The sequence below is a fragment of the Eriocheir sinensis genome, chromosome 17, assembly GCF_024679095.1.
Source record: "Eriocheir sinensis breed Jianghai 21 chromosome 17, ASM2467909v1, whole genome shotgun sequence".
Classification (NCBI taxonomy): domain Eukaryota; kingdom Metazoa; phylum Arthropoda; class Malacostraca; order Decapoda; family Varunidae; genus Eriocheir; species Eriocheir sinensis.
Window position 1 is genome coordinate 5693159 of NC_066525.1, and position 20159 is coordinate 5713317.

General features: G+C 39.2%; 2 protein-coding genes across 9 annotated transcripts in view; one reads left to right on the forward strand and one right to left on the reverse strand.

Moving 5' to 3' along the window:
- Positions 1 to 811, reverse strand: part of LOC126999849 (ropporin-1-like protein) — a 2816-nt gene extending 2005 nt beyond the window's left edge. The window contains exons 1-2 of the mRNA XM_050862910.1: positions 649 to 811; positions 185 to 319 (exon numbers count right to left, since the gene is read on the reverse strand). Coding sequence (XP_050718867.1) covers positions 185 to 315 — 131 coding nt within the window. The 5' untranslated portion in view covers positions 316 to 319; positions 649 to 811. The remainder of the gene's footprint in view (positions 1 to 184; positions 320 to 648) is intronic.
- An 882-nt stretch (positions 812 to 1693) lies between these two features.
- Positions 1694 to 19141, forward strand: LOC126999848 (serine/arginine repetitive matrix protein 5-like). Of its 8 annotated transcripts, none has more exons than XM_050862904.1 (20): positions 1694 to 1835; positions 4258 to 4439; positions 5026 to 5150; positions 5270 to 5346; positions 5806 to 5931; positions 6141 to 6358; positions 7722 to 7865; positions 8026 to 8217; positions 8429 to 8551; positions 8676 to 8771; positions 8863 to 8958; positions 9160 to 9527; positions 9707 to 9800; positions 11197 to 11273; positions 11353 to 11707; positions 12884 to 12979; positions 14064 to 14105; positions 14340 to 14381; positions 16698 to 18074; positions 18108 to 19141. In XM_050862904.1, exons 2-20 carry the CDS (start codon positions 4273 to 4275, stop codon positions 18514 to 18516), a joined length of 4224 nt encoding a protein of 1407 aa, XP_050718861.1. In that variant the 5' UTR covers positions 1694 to 1835; positions 4258 to 4272; the 3' UTR covers positions 18517 to 19141. The 8 variants fall into 8 exon arrangements, with proteins under 8 accessions (XP_050718861.1, XP_050718862.1, XP_050718863.1 ...); XM_050862905.1 differs by having other exon boundaries at positions 18141 to 19141; XM_050862906.1 differs by having other exon boundaries at positions 16698 to 18008.
- The last annotated feature ends 1018 nt before the right edge of the window (positions 19142 to 20159 follow it).

Consider the following 20159-nt stretch of genomic DNA (forward strand, 5'->3'; position numbering starts at 1 on the left):
GAGGGAGCCCAAATGCCACCTCTTTCCAGGATATGTGCACTTTCCCCTTAAATATTGTTCTCATTTCTATTTCTCATAAAGTCTCATCCACTGCGATGGGTTTCCCTAGATTTCTCCTTTGTACTGAAGCTAGGCAATGAAATAGGGTTGATGATGATAATGGTAATGGGGGCACAACCCATACTTGAAGTAGGCGGCGGACCATGCCAGGAGGTCTCGAGGTTGGGTGCGGATGGCGGCCTTGGTGTACTCCTTCAGGATACCAGGGAGGGGCGCTGGCACCCTCGCCTCCTCCGCCGCTACCGCCACTACCATCTCCCTGAAGAAATACAGAAAAAGATGAGTGCTTCATCTACTTGTATGCATTTATGGTGGGACTTGAGCGAGTATTACGTACGTGGAATCCATTGATATTTAGCTCTAATAAATTTGTCAGATTTTACTTTTGTCATAGAGTAACCTAGCTTAATTTTGACCATGGCAAGAAGTAGAGAGATGATATAGAAACCTTGCTGTCGACCGTGATTAGAAAACTTACCGGAATTATAAACACTTTTGCACTCAACACGCGTGCTTTACACAGTTTATGACCATATTATACAGTTTGCTGGCCCCTCACGAGAAAGAAATAGTACAAAACACACGTACCTATACCGGAATTTATGCTATTCAGACAGATCAAGTATGAGGAGCAGAGGCACGACCTACAGCGTTCCCCGAGCCCGATAGAACCTTGGAATGTGTGATGTCACGGCAGGTCAATACACTAAAGGCGCAGGCGTTGCATCAGGCATTGCTACTTGATGGTGATAACGTGTATATGTAGGTAGTATAAACGTCAGTTCAATATATAATAGTGCAAGCCGTAGCGCAGTAGTATATATTTCCTAAGTTCACACAAAATTTGCTTCAGCGCCATATGTAATGCCAGTTTATGACCTGACCCTAGATCTTCTGATTGATTGATTGATTGATAGTTTATTGTTGCAAGTAAAACAACAAAGGAGAAGGGAGGAGCATATGCCATCCCAACCCCCAGGCAGTACAGAGTGTGATTATACAACTAAGGATGAACCTATAAAACACTCATTAGAACCCGACTGATCTCCTGTTTGGGTTTAGGAAATGGTTGATGTGAGGGTCGGAAGCTACAATATATAGTGTCCCAGGCTGGGCATGTATATACTACGGCACCATCATTTTTCCCCGGGATTAGCTCTAAGGATGCTTTGCCATAATTTTATGATGCATGCAACGGGAATATCTGCAGTAATATAATTGCTTCAGAGCTCAACAGCAGCGGAAATATATCATTTGCCCCATATACACCCACATATTATATATACGCTGGACTCGAGTCGTGATCATGAACCAGACCGCACCCTTCGAGAGAGAGTATATACGTTATGGATCTGTGTATGAGTTATTTTCTTTCTATCTTGAGCTTATTCATAATGCCCCATGTCTCTAACACAACACCCTACTCCATCCCAGCCTTGTGTACGTCTTGAAGAATTTTACAGCAGTCTTCCCCTTGAGCCTGCTGTATCGAGGCCAGTTAGATAGATAGATAGACATGCAGACAGATTAGTAGATAGATAGAAAATGAGGAATAGCTGCACGTAAGACTATTGCAAGAGTGGTAATTAATCTAGTCCTCACGTGAGCTTCACTTCTTATAATTTATGTCGTTTTTATCTGTAATATGAAGGCGTAAATCATTCCCTGGGCCTCGCGGCGGGCAGGAGCTGGTATCACTGCAAGCAAGCAGCAAGAGGCGCTGGCACCCGCCGGGGTAAACAAGACGCGGGCGGTGCCAATGGGAAGCGCTGCTGGTAAGTGTTCTTTATGGCCCTCTACTCTAGTTATCCCATTGACAATCACTCCGTACAATAGTGCAAGACGTAGTGCAGTAGTCATGCCATATTTCGAGGGTCCACTCAAGGTTTCAGCGCCGCAATGCCGGGGGGGAGCGCGGCGCCAACACAATCAGCATTTTTTTTTCCTGGGAGGAGGATGCTTGTTTGCCCTAATATTATGACGCCTCCAGTGGGAATATCTGCACGAATATAACGCTTTCAGAGCTTCATAGTGACGGAAATTTATCTACTGTAAATGTTAGTAGCGTATTCTTTGTAGATTCCTTCAGATGTCGCACAGGAAACACCTTTCAAGCTCTGTTTTGGGTAAGGTTGTAGACGTGCTTGATAAATATAAGACATGACTCCCCGCGTCCAAAAAACAAGATTTCTGGCTTTCTGTTATAGTTAAAGAACGACATGCGTGTCCATCAGCTGTGTTGTGGAGGCGTGGAGAGGAAAGGAAGGCATTACTCTAGAATTGCACCCAACTCCAGTGGTTGACACAATTTTTTGGTAGATTTTGATGCGTAAATCATCACTTGTAGTTGTCTTTGCCACAAATTTCTCATTTCTGAGATTTAACCCAGTAGCAGCAGGGATCATGTTTCATAATTGTCCCTCCTAGCGAGAAAAATGAGAAAAAATCACTCACACAAACCATTTCATAATATATATCAAAGCATTTGTAATCAGTTTATACATCATCAATTTTTGAGGGGGGTTATATCATGGCACAAATTTGGCCTGTCGCTGCTACATGGTAAAGCCACAAATTTGGCTCATTGCTGCTACCGGGTTAAACAAGTGGACACTATTGTTTTAGATTTTGCCAAAGCCGTTGACAAAGTCCCGCACAAAATACTGACATTAAAGTTGAAATACTATGGTATTTCAGGACCTATTCTTCACTGGATCACTGCATTTCTTACTAACAGGACTCAATGTGTTCTTAACGGATCTTCATCTGACACTGTCCCTGTTTCTTCAGGTGTCCCACAAGGAACCATTCTAGGCCCCCTTTTTTTCCTCCTGTACATTAATGATTTTCCACTGTCAACTCCTAACTCTTCTACTAGACTATTTGCTGACGTTAGTTTGCTGTTTAGAGCGGTAAGACTAGTGACGACTGCAGACTGCTACAAAAAGACTTTGACACCCTCCAGCGGTGGGAGCGCACCTGGCAGATGCATTTCCAACCAGATAAATGTCACCAGAGCTTACAACCCCATCCATCACACTTACATTCTCCATAATTCAGACCTTGAATCAGTGCGCACACACAAGTATTTTGGTGTTCACCTCTCAACTAACTTGAAATTCAACACTCACATAGGCCACATCAGTGCCACAGCCAACAGAACACTGGGGTTCCTGAGGAGGAATCTACATAACTGCACACCTGACATTAAACACATAGCTTATGACACACTTGTGAGACCAACACTGGAATACTGCTCCACAGTGTGGGATCCTTACACACACAGAAACATTGATAGGTTAGAACAAATCAACACCAAGGCGGCTAGGTTCATTACGTACAAACAATTACACTTGAACGCCTGGAATCACAACACGGATCAAACAACAAATAAACATGGAACCTCTTCACATACGCAGACAAGCGCACAGACTTACACTTCTGTACAAGAACACAAACACTCACATTGACATTGACCCACACACATACTTACACAACGCAGTCAACGTACTCGTAACACACACATCCATAAATACCAAACATATCTGCCTATGACTTGAACTCTTTCAAGAGGAGGGTATCAGGACACCTCTCCTCCTGAATCTGACCTTGCTTTTGGCCACCTCTTCTGATTCTTTTATGGGAGCAGCGATTAGCGGGCTTTTTTTATTATTATTATTTTTTTTTTTGTGCCCTTGAGCTGCCTCCTTTGTTGTAAAAAAAAAAAAAAAAAAAAATCACACTAACACTGATGCATACAAGCACTCATACTTTCCCCGCACCATACGTGACTGGAACAGCCTCCCACAACAGATTTTAGACTGTGGTATAATAGACTCATTCAGAAAACAAATACACACTCACTTGTCATCACAACACACCAACAATAACAACTACACTTGATTCACTTCCCTCTCCTGCACACTTGGCTCTCCCATCCCCCCAACAGCCAATACAAATATGTGTGTTATGCACCTGACAGGTGCCCTGTGCATTACACATCAAGATCAAGATCAAGAACCATTGCTAGAGCAGGATGGAGCACACTATCATCAGACAAAAAGAATGAACTGTGTTTGGAAAGTTCTGAAGATATTATATATGAAAATACTTAATAGTACATTCCTGATTTCTGATATGTTAGTTCAAACACATTTTTAAACCTTAGTAATGGAGCTATTTTTTTTTCTCTTTCAGAAGGGATTTGCAAAGATGGCCGGAACGGACCCTTTATCGTCTAAGTTAGTCACACAGTCTGTGAACTTCCATGGTCATCTACTCCTCAAGCAGCTTACATCCTCACATTCTAAAGATGTTGAGTCTTTGAATATGAAGGAGGTTAATTATAAAATATATAGAGCACGAAATCCAGAAATAAGGTTTGTATGAAGATGGATTATATATAGATGAATTGATAGAGGTGTATGTGTGATGGAAATGAAGTATGCAAAGATTTAAGTGTAGATTTCATGACAATAAAAATGTTGAAATGCAGAGATGAATGGTGGAGTGAATGCACTTTGTAACTCACCCTGGAAAGAGGGAGTAGAGTGGTTTAATGTCATTGTGTGTGGAAAAATACTTTGCATAATGAGAACATCAATAGAAAAGCTGAGGGGGAATAAAGCATCAGGTGTAGGTAGCTTAACACCAGAAGTGGCAAAGAGTGGAGGAGATGAAATAATGTAGTGAATTAATCTTTTATGTACGTAGTCCTTGAAAATAGTGATAGAGTGGAATGATCAAATCACCAGTCAAGTTGATTACCTACCTACTAAAGCTGAGAGAAAAAGAAAAACAGAAGTGGGAGGGGATTTGATGATACTAAAAGGAAATGTATGAGCAAGAAGAGTTACTATGGAGTAGTATGTGTGTTAGAAAGCATAAAAAAAGCAGCAAGTTTGGCAAATAGCAAATTGATATAAAGAAAAATTCTGTAATCCTTATGAGTTTTATCTTTTCTAGCAAGCAGCCAACAGCAACAAGAAATGAACTGATCAGTTTCATCAGTGACAAGTGCACATCTTTATTTGTGCCTCGGGAGAGTAAAACCATTGTAGACAATGATGATGATGACTTTGGTTTTAAAGGTAAGCCTCTTATGATTCATTAATGTAATTTTGAACAAATTTTCTGACATGTGTTTGATTTCATCATCATAATATCAAATACCTATTTGAAATGCACAACCTGTTTTTCTTTTCTTCAGATCGATCCAACAGTCTTCCTCCTCTAGAGCACTTCATGAAGATCATGTGCCATCTGAAGAAAGATATATTCTTTAAGGTATATATGATTCTGGTGATGATTATAACTCGTGATATTGTAGTATTTACTGTATCCTGGAATAATAACTGTCACCACAAGTGTCATCATCAACAATGCGGGCATCCATTACCATACAAATAGGTTATATGCTTAGAAAATTGATTGTAAAGTTATTAATTATATTCTGATGGCATTACAACTTGGGTTAATGTGGGAAATGTTCCTAGCCACTCAAAATTAATTAAATATTAATTTATAAAAGAGCCCTCCGACAAACTCAAGAGCATTTATATGCAATGATTATTTAATCAAACTATAATAAATCATCTCTTAGGCAAACAAAATTACATATTAGAAATGAAATAAAATGGAATTTCCTCTAAATTTGGAATTTGGAATTTGGAATTTAGAGCCTTTAACAAGTTTTATTTATGTTCCCAATACTGGACTTATATTTGGTAATCCTTCTCATTGCAGAAAGTGCAGCGTGGTGATGTGCTCTATGGTCGAGTGGCAACCCATGTTCATGATTTGCTCTGTATTGTTAAGGTTCAGGCAGCTGTGGGACCCAATGTAAGGGACCTCTTTGATGCTGACATTAAGGTAAGTTTCCTGTTTAACACCTGGGTAAAATTACAAAGGACACATTTGAGGCACTACATTTGGACAACTTAATGCAAATGATTAGACAAATACACCAATCAGTCACCAAATTGAAAGGCCTACTGTAAGTGTTTAGTAAATAACCATTTTGAATTCAAGCTGCAACTACAATGTTAATGGTGATTCCCTAAGTGAGGTTTCTCTTCCAGGCTCACCTTCGCCTTGAAGACTCAGACCCAGAACCAGCAGACACTGATGACCTTGGACGATGGATGCTTCGAACAAGGTTGTGTGTAGAGGTGTTGGAGGTGGATGCCAGTGACAATTATCTCTTAGTTGGCACCAAAGGAGTTGCTATACCACCTCATCTCAAGGACAAGATTAAGCTGGGCAAGGTCACACTCGGCACTCGTCCACCCATAGTCAGGTAATGATTTGTTATATGACTGTCCTGACCTAGCTTTGTAATTGTCAAGCTACGGATTTTACAACCAGGAATATAAGGATCTAATTAATTCTGAGAAATCATTGGAAAAGTTGGAATTTAACCCTTAAACTGCTAAACGCTCGCAGCAAGCAGTAGTGTCATTTGCTGCTGGTGCTAAACGCTCACTGCGACCTCCAATCTCACTTAAATTTCCTGCGTATGAGCGTGTTCCAACAATATTTTACGAGCCTCTTCTCATCCCACAGCATTGCCAATTCAGTGGGTTTTCCACTAAATTTGGTGGAAAATCATATCAGTCTAGTGCGGAAAATCTGTGGACGAGTAACTGGCAGATGTTGTTGTTCAATATAGCGGCATTTTTGCATAGATTCACCTATCACCTGACTGTTTTTTTTTAACAAATAGTTGTAAATTTTGCAGTTGGAAATACTACCCTGCCAGCACCCCATCAAGATCTACTCAGTTGCCTCAATATGGCTGACCATCATGCATGCAAAGACATAAGTGTTCACAGGCAACACCCCTGAACATGCCTGTATGTTCACAGGAGAGGCATACATAACAATCTAATAGATCTGGGCCTCCTCTTTCCAATGGTGTTTTTGTTTTTTAGCTGTGATGAATAGTTTTTGAGATACAGAGGTTAAAAGAGAGCCCCCCCCTCCCCCCCTCTCCGTCGGGCTGCCAGAGTGCGCCTGGGGGGATCGTCGCCTCCCTCGCCACGCACAATTAAAGGGTTAAGACAGATATTTCCTCAAGAATATATATGAGTCAAGTACAGGTAGCCCCTTTCTTTTCTTTTCTAATACAGACCATGAAAACAGCCAAAGCGATTCAAAGAAAATAAAGCATCATAGCTTCTAAGAATAATATATGCAATGAAATCTCTTGAAGGTGGCAGAAATAGGGTGGAGATCTTACCAACTTTACTGAAATGCTAACTCATGAGATCGGCCTCCCCCCTAAAAAAAATTCTGTTTGCTTAAAGAAATAAGATGGAATCCAAGCATAGAGGGGTGCCATTTGATAGTCTATAGTGCTGTTACGGGGGCTCATGATCCTTTCTGTGCATAATTGAGTGTGGGTAGTGGTGAGAAGTGTCCACCACTATCGTTTAATAATTTCCCTGTGCACATAATCATATAGTCTATAGACATTGCATAATGAAAATATCAAACAGGTAATGGGCATAACTTCCAGCAATTGGTCAGTGGGTAAATGTAAACTTAGAACATGGAGCTTGAACATCACTGAGCAGGAAATGCCACTTTAGTTTTTAATTCCTAGGGCACACATATTCTTGGAAACAACATAACATTCTTGTCTTTCTTTCTCACCCAAGTGTAATGGAAGAACAGAACATAAAATCATACGCCCATGCCCTGGAGAAGCTGAAAACGTTCAACAACCCACGCAGCATAAGACATCTAGCTGGCAAATTTAACATCAGTTTATCATCACACTCATCACTGATGGACTCTCTAAAGTAAGTAAAAAGGTAGAGTAATTTTTCTTGTAGATTACAAAAATTTTGGTAATATAAGATTCTGACTAGATTTTAAGTTATCAAGATCAGATGGACTCACAAGTTTGTTATATAAGGACAGTCTTGATTAATGTTTAAAGAATAATTTTCAATACTGCAGGTACAAATTTCCGGATCGTGAAATGTACAGGTCTGTCAGGAAGTCACAAATGTCTCGGTGGGCTCACAAGTCCGTCGCTGATGGGGTGGTGTTCTTCAAGCGAGGGCAGCATGAGGAGGCCTTCCAATGCTTGAACAAGGCTCTGCAAATTGATAATGAAAATGTGGAAGCATTTGTAGCTAAAGGAGCTTTGTGAGTATTTTCCCTAAAACTTTTCCATATTGTTTAGGAAATATTAATAGGTATGTGCATTATTATCATAAAGATATTTTTCAATAATATGTAAGGGAAGTTACTTGATAAATAGATAGGTAGACAAATATATGAACAGAGAGAGAGAGAGAGAGAGAGAGAGAGAGAGAGAGAGAGAGATTCATTAAGATCATGTGCCTTTTTTTTTCAGATTGGCAAACTTTGGAAGTTTGGAGAAAGCTGTTGAAAATTTTGAGGAAGCTCTTAAGTATAACCCAACTCACAATAATGCTCAGAAGTATATATGTGAGACACTTGTGGAGCTTGGCAAACAGTAAGCTGTCATTAATTCCTTTGTTTATGAAAATGATTGCATCTTTTTGTCCATGAGTAAATTATGATATCTTTGGTTCACTGATGAACATTAATTGAATTGCTAATTATTTGAATTTTTATAGATATGAGGAGGAAAATAAAATAGAAGAAGCTGAGAAAAGTTTCAAGAAATGTCTCTCCATCAATCCTGATCATGAAGCTGGGAAAGAATCAATAAGGTAAGTCATTTTTTGGAAAGCTGCATTCCTTGAAATAATACAGTAAAATCACATACTTGATGGCAGTGCTGACTTATATGCTGACTTGCAGAAAACTCATCCAGAAGAATGATCTTGGCCCCAAAAGTCCAGAAGTTGTTGAAGATGCAATCCAGGATCTCATTGATATTGAAGTAGAATTCAAGAGGTAAGAGTTTATTTTCCATTTTGTTGTAAGAAGTTTGTTATCATGTTTTTATCTTCTCCTGTATGTATCAAACGAGTATTTCATGAAGAATAATGACCTGCTCCAGTTATTTTAGGTTCTTAAAAGTGATTGCATATACTTTATGGAAAGTATATGTAACATTGCATATGATATATCACGATGTTCCTATCTTTGTTACAGAAAACGTCACCGGACAAATTCCTCATCTAAGAGTAGTCCTGTAGCCAAGAAAGAGACACCTGCAACTAAATCAGAGTCCAGAGAAGCACAGGACTCAAAATTATCGTCCCAGTCTAGGTCTCCCAGCAAGTCCCTTTCTCCTTTATCAACAAAGATGGAAATGCAAGAGGGAAAATGGCAACCTCCTTCCACCATTAACACCACTACATCTTTTATTCCTAACTTAGCTGTTCCTCCTCCAAATATTGAATCAGGCTTCAGTTATCCTCCTCCTGGATGGCCCCCTACTACTGTGGTTGTTGCTCCACCTGTGACAACCATTTATCAGCCTCCTCCAACAACCTACCCAGTACTTCCTCAGCCTCAAGGTTTGATTTACCTGTCACTGACCAACTGTTGTGTTCTGGCATTTGCTTGTTATATTTCAGGTCTACATTCTCCTCAGTCACTCTAATGCGTAAGAGAGGACCAAGATAATGATAATAGTGACATTAATATTTGGTACTTCTTTAGTTGTGTAGGTAATAAGATATATTCTTTATTCCAGGACTGGTTGTTTCAGGTTCCACCTACACAAGCCGGGAGGATGAGGAATACAAGGCTCGTGTTGATAAATTTCTTAAGGATATAGAAGGAGTCAGGTTGGTTATAGGTTTGAGTTTTTTTATGTCTATGCATCCAGTGTCAGAACTTGGTGGGAAAATGTATGGTAGGAACCCATTTTACTTTTCCTCAACTTCTGGTTTCTTGTTTCCTTAACTTTCTAGACCATTCACTTGTAATGGGCCAATTGATGGGTTTATGGTGACATTAATGGTAATTATTATTCTTTTCCAATCACACAAGGCCTTACACTAGAAAATAGTTGTATCAACTTGCTAAAATGTATTTTGCATTAGATACATCCATTTGCCCCTTTCATCAGCTAAGGGTTCTTACATAAGCATTTCAAAATTGAATATAAGGTTTTAGATTTTTCATGTGAAAGTCCCTTGCTCATCCATACAAAAAAGTTTGAAGCAAGAATGACAGACAGTGTTTGCTTTAGTAAAGAATGGAGACTGGCTTTGGAATAAACTGGCTGCTTATTGCTTGTGGACTCCTCATCTTACACTCCAAATACAAGGGATGAAAAAAAAATCTGGCACAGCAGTCCATGCATTTTGGGCAACAAGTGAGAGTTACATCATCAGCATGGTCTACAACAGTTACAATTCAACTTCTCTTATAATTAACTATGATATATATCCCTTTTTTTTTATTGTTGAATTTCGGTGTTAAAGATTTTACATACTGCTGCAACACTTAACTTTAGTAATCTAGCCTCATGAAATTCAAGGGTTCATTTATTTTTTATATTATTTTTTAGTCATTATAGAATGTAATGGCTGTTCATGTGCATCTTGCACATTTATTCTAGTTTTCATGCATGCATTCTGCAATCATGCATTAAATACTGAAATATTATTTGATTATTATGTATTGTAAAATTGTTTTATACATTATTACATATTATACAATTAATGTTTAATGACACGTACCATATTTGGTAATTTACAAGGTGTGCCTCAATTCTAACAGGCCTTTTCTTGGAAGGAAAAGACATTTTTAACAATGCTTTTGTGTTCATTATGGGCACCCCTCTGGAACCAGTTTTCAAATTGGCTTACAGGTAACTGAAAAATGTGCAGCAAATATCTTGCCGAATCATTGTGTTGAGTGTATTTACCTTGTTGTAGCATACAGGGCCTGAGCTACACTCGTGTGGTCCTGTTGCTGTATCTATGTTTGTCCAGTTTTTCGTTATAAAGTCCCGTACATATTGCCTCTACCACTTCATTTAATTCACTCCACATATTCATATTTCTGTGGGGAAAATGCGCTTGTTTGTGTCATTAAAACACATTCCCTTAAACATTTTCAGTTTGCTTCAACGAATTCTTGAGTAACATGCTTTTTCCTCCATGGACAGTTATTTATATACTAGAACTATATAATGTAGTTACATTTTAGTTGTATTTACCCTCCTGCTCCCAGATCTGGTGAAAAAAAGGATCACTCCAAGAAGAAACATAGCAGAAGCAGGGAGTCCAGGAGCAGAAAAAAACACAAAGGTACGAGTGGATCAAAATTTATCTGAAATAAGACCACTTTATTCAACAGTGTTCTTTAATGCAATGTTTTCTCTTTTAGATTCACACAAAAAGAGGAACAGAAATACCAGTTCAAGCAGTGCAAGCAGGAGCAGCAGTTACAGTAGCAGCAGTAGCAGCCACAGCAAGAGCAGTAGCAGAAGCTCTAGCAGCAGCACCACTAGCAGCAGTACCAGTCATAACTCTAGTGGAAGTATTGAGGAGTCAAGGAAAAAGAAACATAAAAAATACAAGAAGCAAAAGAAAACCAACAGAAAGGAAAAGAAAAAGCCTCAAAAGCATCAGAAGAAGGAAATTGTTAAAGAGAAGCCCAAAATTGAAGTTGTTAAAGAAAAGCCCAAAATTGAAGTTGTTAAGGAGAAGCCCAAAAGCAAGATTCACCACATTACTGCTGTGTAAGTATCTTAAAAAGTCTGTATTTACTGAGCTGTATGGTTGGTTAGAGGTAATATGTCATTGTTTTGATATCTTTCAAGATTTTTTTATGAGCAATGTGCTTTCTCATTTGTAGGGAAGTGCAAGTAAGGGCAAAGTAATCCTGATAACAAATCTTTTGAAAGTTTACAAGTTTAAGATAGAAAAACAGATTCAACATTTTTAATGCCTGCAAGTAATCAGGGCTACTTTGTGTAAATCATATAAATAGTGTAAAGGATGGACCTTTTCAATGAACTTTTGTTTTAATTTGTTTTTATGATATTATCCATATATTTTCAATAGTTGGCTAATTGTACATTGTCTAATAATAGGTCAATTCCTTTCAGCACTAGAATATGGAATTGAGATTCTAACCAGAATATGGAAGAACAACTACATAAACTATGCCATTTTAATGGATGGAAGCCCTTGTAAAATATTGTCATTTCTAAGGACAGGTTGGGCCATCTACCTCATCTGCTAATTGGGTATATGAAGTTGCTGAACATTGCCTTGGCTTATATCACACAGCATGATATGAAAAGTGGATGTACAGTGTTTGTAAATGTTAATTCTATCACAGCATTCTGGTGAGGTTGTCCTATGAAAAGTTTATATATGGTTACATGGTATTTTTATTGTTGTGTAATGTTTATTATAAACATGCCTAACTTGAAGCAGTTTACTTCTCGATAGGAATTTATAAACAAAAATGTTTGTTTATGAAATTTTATATTCTCGTTCCACTTGCAAGTACGCAATTATGCTTAAGCTGTTGTCCCTCAGATCTGATTTCTTACTTTTCACATATCAACATTTTTTTGTGAAATTAAAATAGAAATAACAGTTATATTGTTATGTAGTGCAACAATAAAAAAATATTAGTATGAGGTTTTCTGCAGAAAACAAAGATGCTGTGGAAGGTATGTTCTCATTGGTATGTTTTAACATGTATACTCCATTTTTATTATAAAACTTTATCTTGGGTGTAACTTCTAAACTTTGTGCTTCTCTAGTGTTATTGCAAAGATTCAGGGAAGCTATTAATTTGATTGCCATGCCTTAGGGTTTGATATGGAAAGCAAGACTTTTTTATTTCAATTCTTTAAACATGTTTAATAGCAAGTGTAAATTTGAAAATTATTTATTTACAGAGAGGATGATCCCATCCCTGGTTTGGAGAGTTTAAATGAGAAGCTTTCTGCTTATTACAAGAAAGTAGAAGAGAGTCAAAGAGAACAACCCAACAGGTAAGTTGACTTCTGGGAATCCCAGCTTTTATTTTTAAAGATAATTTTCCTTTATAATAATGTGGGGCAGGGATAGAAGGCTTATCCAACTAAACCTCACTGTGTGGTCACGTAGTGGGAAAGTTGACCATACTCCCTCCCCTGCTCTGAAATTATCAGATTGGGAAGGACCTTTCTGCAGGGAATCTCATTATTAGATCTAATTTATATGTAACATCACTCAAGTTTAAATTAGGGTAAAGAGGGTATAGGTTTGTGTTAGTAATGATGTATATTCATGATATAGGGATCAATCCAAGGTTAGGGATGACATTAGGACCTTGGTTGCAAAGAAAGCCTAATGAGTTTTGTGCATCATTGATACACTTTTTTTTTTTAACTGATTGTGCTTTCTGGCTTTCCCCAGCTATGTAAGGTAAGGCAAGATGGAGGATACGTTATTTCTAAGATTGAGCAAAAAAAAGAGGTTAATACAGATGGGTGGGGAGACTAGCATATCAAAGATTGAGCCATAAAAGGGTTAACACAGGGGATGGGGGAAAAATTTTGGTCCTGGAATGAAACACCATTTAGCCCATGCCATAATGAATTTTTACAGTGGTTTTGATCAAAATAGCCTTATATCATGTTGCCGATCCCTTCCCCATAGCCAGCAACTTGTCAGCTGGCATGTGTCGCTGTTCTCTCCAACCCACTAACATAATCTATGCATGAGACAATGCAAAGAGCCAAAGACAGAGATAGATAAATTTTTACCCCTCACATGATGCCCTGAATGTTTATCTTCAAGTCCATAATACATACATAAGATATTTTTTTAATATATCGCACATGTTACAGGATAAAGAAAGTTACTCAGTGAGAAAATAATGTCATGTGAAATATAACCGCTATCTTTTCAGTTAGGATTGCCATGTACTTTGATTTGACAGAATTAGAGTTATTAAGAAATTTAATGTTTTATGCTTTTGTATCAGTAGATTTTAACTTAACATCTTTGGTTATTTTAAAAAGAAGTGAGTTATTTTGTCAAGGTGAAATGATCATGTAATACATTTCCTTTTTTTTCCAACCTTTTTTATAGAGAGAAAAAGTCAAAAGAAATGGAGCCTCAAGCAAAAGAAAGGTAAGTGTTATGACACATTTTTATTTACTTAATTTTGTATTATTTGCCAGCATCAGCATTTTATTCCCTAGCGATGCCAGACATCATAATTATAGAATGAAATATCGAGTTAAAGAAACTAAATTTAGTGGCAGCAGCAGCAAGTGTCCTCAGCTGAACACACACCTGCCCAGCCCTGCTCCTGCCTGCCCCTTGCCCATTACTATTTAATATATTCAATTTGTTTTGTTTCAGGGAGAAAAAATCTAAGGAAAGGGAGCCTCAAACTAAAGAAAGGTACTGCGCAATATTTTTTATGTAGTCTGTGCATCAAACTCAAGAATGTTATTTGTAATTATATCATTAATTAATCTGTGCATTTTCTTAAATGGTTATCTAATTTTGGGGAGTACATAGTTAATAATGTTTCCTTTCAAAGAGATGTTAGCCAGCCCCAGGATCATTACATATATATGTAGCTTCTCATGTATTTGAAACCAGTTGCTGAGACTTGTGTACATATCAATACTGTGCTACCCTCTTTGTAGAAAATACCCTACCCTCAACAATGCAGGTAGTACATCTTGCTGTTAGGCACTCCCCAAAATACACTTTGCTTGGTATCATGAACGAAATAAATAAAAAAATTATTCTGAAAATGAAGGAATTGGGCAATCAGAACAGCTTCAGACCTGGCAACCCTGCCCTGTGCAATTTTCCAGACAACCAGTCACTCATGCTGGTTTTAGTATGTGTGCAGCAGGTCACTTGCCATTCTCTTTATGTCATGGCTTATCCAGGGAAATATTTTTATGAAATAATCTCATCATATAGAAAATTAGTTGTGCCTGATGATGATGATAATGATTTCAAGGAAAAAGAATTGCTCAGGTGAGTTTTGGTTATCATTCCATCACCTTCACATGCCCCATAACCACAGAATGTCAGGGCAAATGCCAGGGGAGCACTTCACCTTGCCCACTGATCAAACTTTGCCAAACCTGGGAGTGTCCATGCAGGCCCCCTTCCCATCTTAAGTACCTCATGACAGAATCTGTAGACTTGCTCAAGCCATGAACTCTGTGGGCGTTCCTTTGAACGGCTCTCCTTTTTTGAGATTCAAAGGTTGCCTTATAGGCTAACCCGCTATTCCTGAGACACAGGGATCAAGAGGTGGTGGCCGAGTGGTCAGTGTGCAGGTGTGGTGAGCCTGAGGATCTAGCATGGACTAAGTTCGAGTCCCATCAAAACACTCTGAAATTTCAAACCATCGTCGAGTGGCGTAAGATTGTGCACATGCTGCCCAGACCTTCAATCAGCCCTAACTTCAGCGACTTCGGTCAAGAGGGGCAGCATGGGCCAAACAAGAGTCATACTGTAGTGCAGCGACTATGCCTGATGAACGAGCCTCCCATAACCCACTTAGGCAGTGGGGTACCTCTTTGGCCGACTCGGTAAGGAGTGGCTCTCCCGTCACGCTGGTCGCGGGTTCAATCCCAGGCAGCCGGCGAATACCCTGATCTTGATTAATTTCTTGTGTGTTTCGATACACGCAGAGGACGTGAAGAAAAATAGAAAAAGAGAAAATACAACTCTCGGGGCATGACAGTGGTGGCATGGCGGTGGGCATCCTCTCCTGCAGTTCTGTTGAGTTTCCCTGAAGGGGTAACAGGTAGGATGGCCTATGCTCCAAGGGTAATAGAAAATGGGAAGTGTTGGAGGTATGTCTCTTCAGGGACATTGTGAAATAGTGCACCAAAAAGGGTCACAGTCTAAAGGTCTCAACACACAGAAATTAATCTACATAGTGGGGAAAGTCGTAGTGCGGCGACTATGCCTGATGAACAAGCCTCCCATAACCCACTTAGCCAGTGGGGTACCTCTTTGGCCGACTCGGTAAGGAGTGGCTCTCCCGTCACGCTGGTCGCGGGTTCAATCCCTGGCAGCCGGCGAATACCCTGATCTTGATTAATTTCTTGTGTGTTTTGATACACGCAGAGGACATGTAGGAAAATAGAAAAAGAGAAAATAAACTCCCGGGGCATGACAATACATCACAGCAGCCACTATAAATAAAATTAGCCTGCGTCACTAACAGGCTGGGTCCATCAAAGAGGCCCCTAAAGACGGCCTACTGGCGCTACAGGCAGCACCTAAAAAAAGAAAAAAAAATTAATACATGTCTCTGTATTCCACTGTTGTCAAAAGAGGTACTGTAACTAAAAGGCATGTAACTTGTGACACAGGAGGATGAAGAAAGGGACAATATCCATATTGAACACTCATCAAAATGACCCAGTTGAGCCCATGCTAAACCTCTGCAGTAAATGAAATCACTTAAGATGATGATGGTGATACAGTTTTCTGGAGAGTGGTTTATCATAGGCTTTTTTTTCAGATATTGAATGTATTCAAATTATTCCTGATCAATAGTTTTAATTGCCATGAGCACTTGAAGTGAGGTGAGGTTAAGGTTTCTTTCATATGGGAAAGATGTTGACAAAATGTTAAAGTAATGGTCATGCACATATCTCTTAAGAAGTAGGTAATATTTAATTTGATGAATCTCTTGGTCTTTATGCATCTTTGTAACTTATTTGTATATGCTTCCAGATCTGAAAATCTTGACAGCATTACCCAAATGATGGAGGTAATGAATAGATATAAACAGGGTTTTCGCCTGACATCCAAGACTAAGGTAGTCGCAAGTTCATCTCTCACAACGAAAGGAGTTCATCCAGCTTTTCAAGAGAGTGATGAGGAAGATGTACTTGATCTGCTAGCTGCTAATGCCTCCAGTAAGAAGAAGAAAAAAGCAGAGCCTGAGAATGATAACACTGGTGTTCCTGAAGTCATCCCAAGCACAATATTAGAGCCAAGTGATAGCCCAAATTCCAAGAAGTCTGGTCGAAGTTCAACCTCTCAGAGTTACCAGAGAAATGCTCCAAAAGACCACTCAAGGTCACATTCAAGGTCACGTCATTCAAGATCACGCTCCAGAAGCAAGTCACGTTCTAGGCGGCATTCAAAATCGCGGTCGAGGGATCGCTACTCAGATCATTCAAGGTCATTATCACGTGAACGGTCAAGATCACCCTATAGACGCTATTCAAGGTCTCGTTCTAGAAGTCGGTCTCGGTCAAATTACAATGTGAGATATAATAGTGGCCGTCCTTTTCGCAGAGGAAGGATGCATTCTTATCAGAGGCCAAGAAGCAGAGACAGAGGTGATTATTACCAAGAAGGATTCCAACGACACAGACCTTATCACCATCGAACAAGATCCCCCAGACATCACTCCAACTGGTTTCGAGGACGCGGGAGGCCTGGAGGTCGGAGAGGGGGTGGTCCTTTCAGGGGTGGTAGAGGGAACTGGGAAAAGAGAGATCACCACAAAGGCCGAGAGTCACCAGAACCGCTTAGTGAACAGGAGCGAGAGATGATGATAGAGGCAGCAAGGAAAAAAGTTGAAGCAAGCATCAAATATGGAGCTGCTGATCCTGTTGATGGTATGGAACCCAATCGTGATGATTCTTCACACTCTAAAACACAAAGCAAATCAGATTCCTATGACTCAAAAAGTCCAAACAGAGCAGAGTCCTCTTGCCCTAAAACACCTTGCAGGTGGGAATCCTCCCATCCCAAAACACCCAGCAGGTGGGAATCCTCCCGTCCCAAAACACCCAGCAGATGGGAATCATCTCGTCCAAAAACACCAAGTAGATGGGATGCTGCTTCTCGCCCTAAAACTCCTAGCAGGTGGGACTCGTCTCATCCAAAAACACCAGGCAGATGGGAGTCTTCCCGTCCCAAAACACCAAGCAGGTGGGATTCATCCCGTCCCAAAACACCCAGTCGGTGGGAGTCATCCCGTCCCAAAACACCAAGTAGGTGGGAGTCATCTCGTCCCAAAACACCAAGCAGGTGGGAATCATCTCGCCCTAAAACACCAAGCAGGTGGGAGTCATCACGTCCTAAAACACCAAGCAGGTGGGAGTCATCATGTCCTAAAACACCAAGCAGGTGGGAGTCATCTCGTCCTAAAACACCAAGCAGGTGGGAGTCATCTCGTCCTAAAACACCCAGCAGATGGGAAACTTCCTGCCCGAAAACTCCGAGTACATCAGACCCTCAAAAGCAAAGTAAAGGGGAATCTCTCCCCAAAATATTGAGTCCTGGAAGCCCCAGAGAGATCAAGAATGAAAGAATCTATGATGATAAGGAGGACCACCCCCACATTTCTGATGAAGAGTCTCCTGACAGAACAGCAAGGTTTGGAAAATGGGACACAGATGAAAAGGGGAAAAATGGAGAAGCTAAAATTGGCAACTCACTCACTGAGATGGAGACTTTCATAGAAGTTGCCAAGCAGAAGAAAATGGAGGAGATGAAGGAAAGAAATAAAGCATTTTTGAAGCCTACTATTGACTGATTATAGTCTTGGTCTATCAACACATACTAATGTATAAGGTAGGGAAAGAAGTTATGACTTTTTTTCGTTTATTATTTAGAAATTTCAAAATGTCACAATTCTAATTTCATTTCCATTTTTTTTATATTGATATGGCAAAATTGTTACATCAAGAAGTTAGTCAAGTATTTTTGCTTAATTGGTAATGTATGTGAGAAAAAATGAAATGCAGAAATATACTTGGCTGCTTGTTTGAGGCTTTTACCATAGCACAATTGATCATTGCAGGAAGTGGGCATCTTATATAGGAAATATAAATTAACTGAAAAATTCAAATAAATATGAAATCTTAGATGTGGTATTGTCTTACCAAATTGGAAACATGATTGATATGTTGCTTTAATGTTATTTTTCCAGTATTTCATAAACCATGAAATCATAACTTGTAGAAAAATTATGTTACTTTTAAACCAGTTTCTTTGATTCTGGGTGTGTGTGTGCTTGTGCTGAAGGAGGAAAGCACATCCATGAAATTTTAGTTTCATCTTACAGCTATTGAAAACTGTGTGGTATGATTATTCCAGGTTTCACTTACTGTATTCCTGTGTACTGGGATGACAAAAAAATCATTAATACAGTTACTAAATGAGTTTCCTTAAGGCATTGAGATTCAATATGCACATCTCCATGTTCCCTCTGTCCATAGATGATGAAAAGGTGATGGGAAATACTGGAAATTGCTCCTAAAGGTTTCCCCAAGATAAAATCAGAATAAAATGTTAATATACACACTTTGTATAGTTCCAGATTTATTAAAATGGGTATTGCAGTGGGGAAATGATAACCTCAACTGACATGAGTGATATGATAAAGATAATAATAAGAAATAGCTGTTTTAACCATTGCATAACTCTTTCAGACATTCTCAGTTTAGAAACTGTCACCTGGACTTTTCCAGAGTCTGATATGTCTTGCCAGTATGTGCTGCAGCAGAGATAGTTGTGTGGTGTGTGTTTATGTTTGCCAAGTTATTTGGATGAATATGTATTTATGTACATATTTTTTTCTTAATAGCTAAACGATGATCTTGGTTAATGAGTTAATGTATGTCTGATTTGATACCATAGTTGTCTTATAGCATACAGGTACAATATCTAGGAAATTTTACTAGTAAATAAGATCTATAATGTTCATTACCCATCCCACTAATATTATAAAATCATTATTTAGGGATGTTTTCTTGCCATCATGGCCAGGTTTACAAGGCATCAGGTTTTATTGTCATTCTATCAGCCAATCATGACAAACTTTCATGGGACCCCTTTAGTCCTCCAGGCTAAATTTGGTTGTTGAAAACCAATATCGGAAATTAAGAGAGAGAGAGAGAACAAGGCCAAGAGGGAAGGCATGAGCAACGGAGTCCGATGTCTCTCAGCAGGCAACCAACCCATGCTTCTTGCTTAATCCACCGTGTTACCCCATATTTAGGTTTTTACATACAGTAAAACTTGGCACGATATGGTTTCTAGGTATGTTGAGTTTTTCATTATTCCTAGTTGTGGGAATTCCCCCCTCCCCAATATGCGTGAGAATTGAAAATTTCAAAATTAAAAGCTCTTCAGCTTCATCCCAATCTGCTGAAAATGTTCTTGGGTGCTGAAACT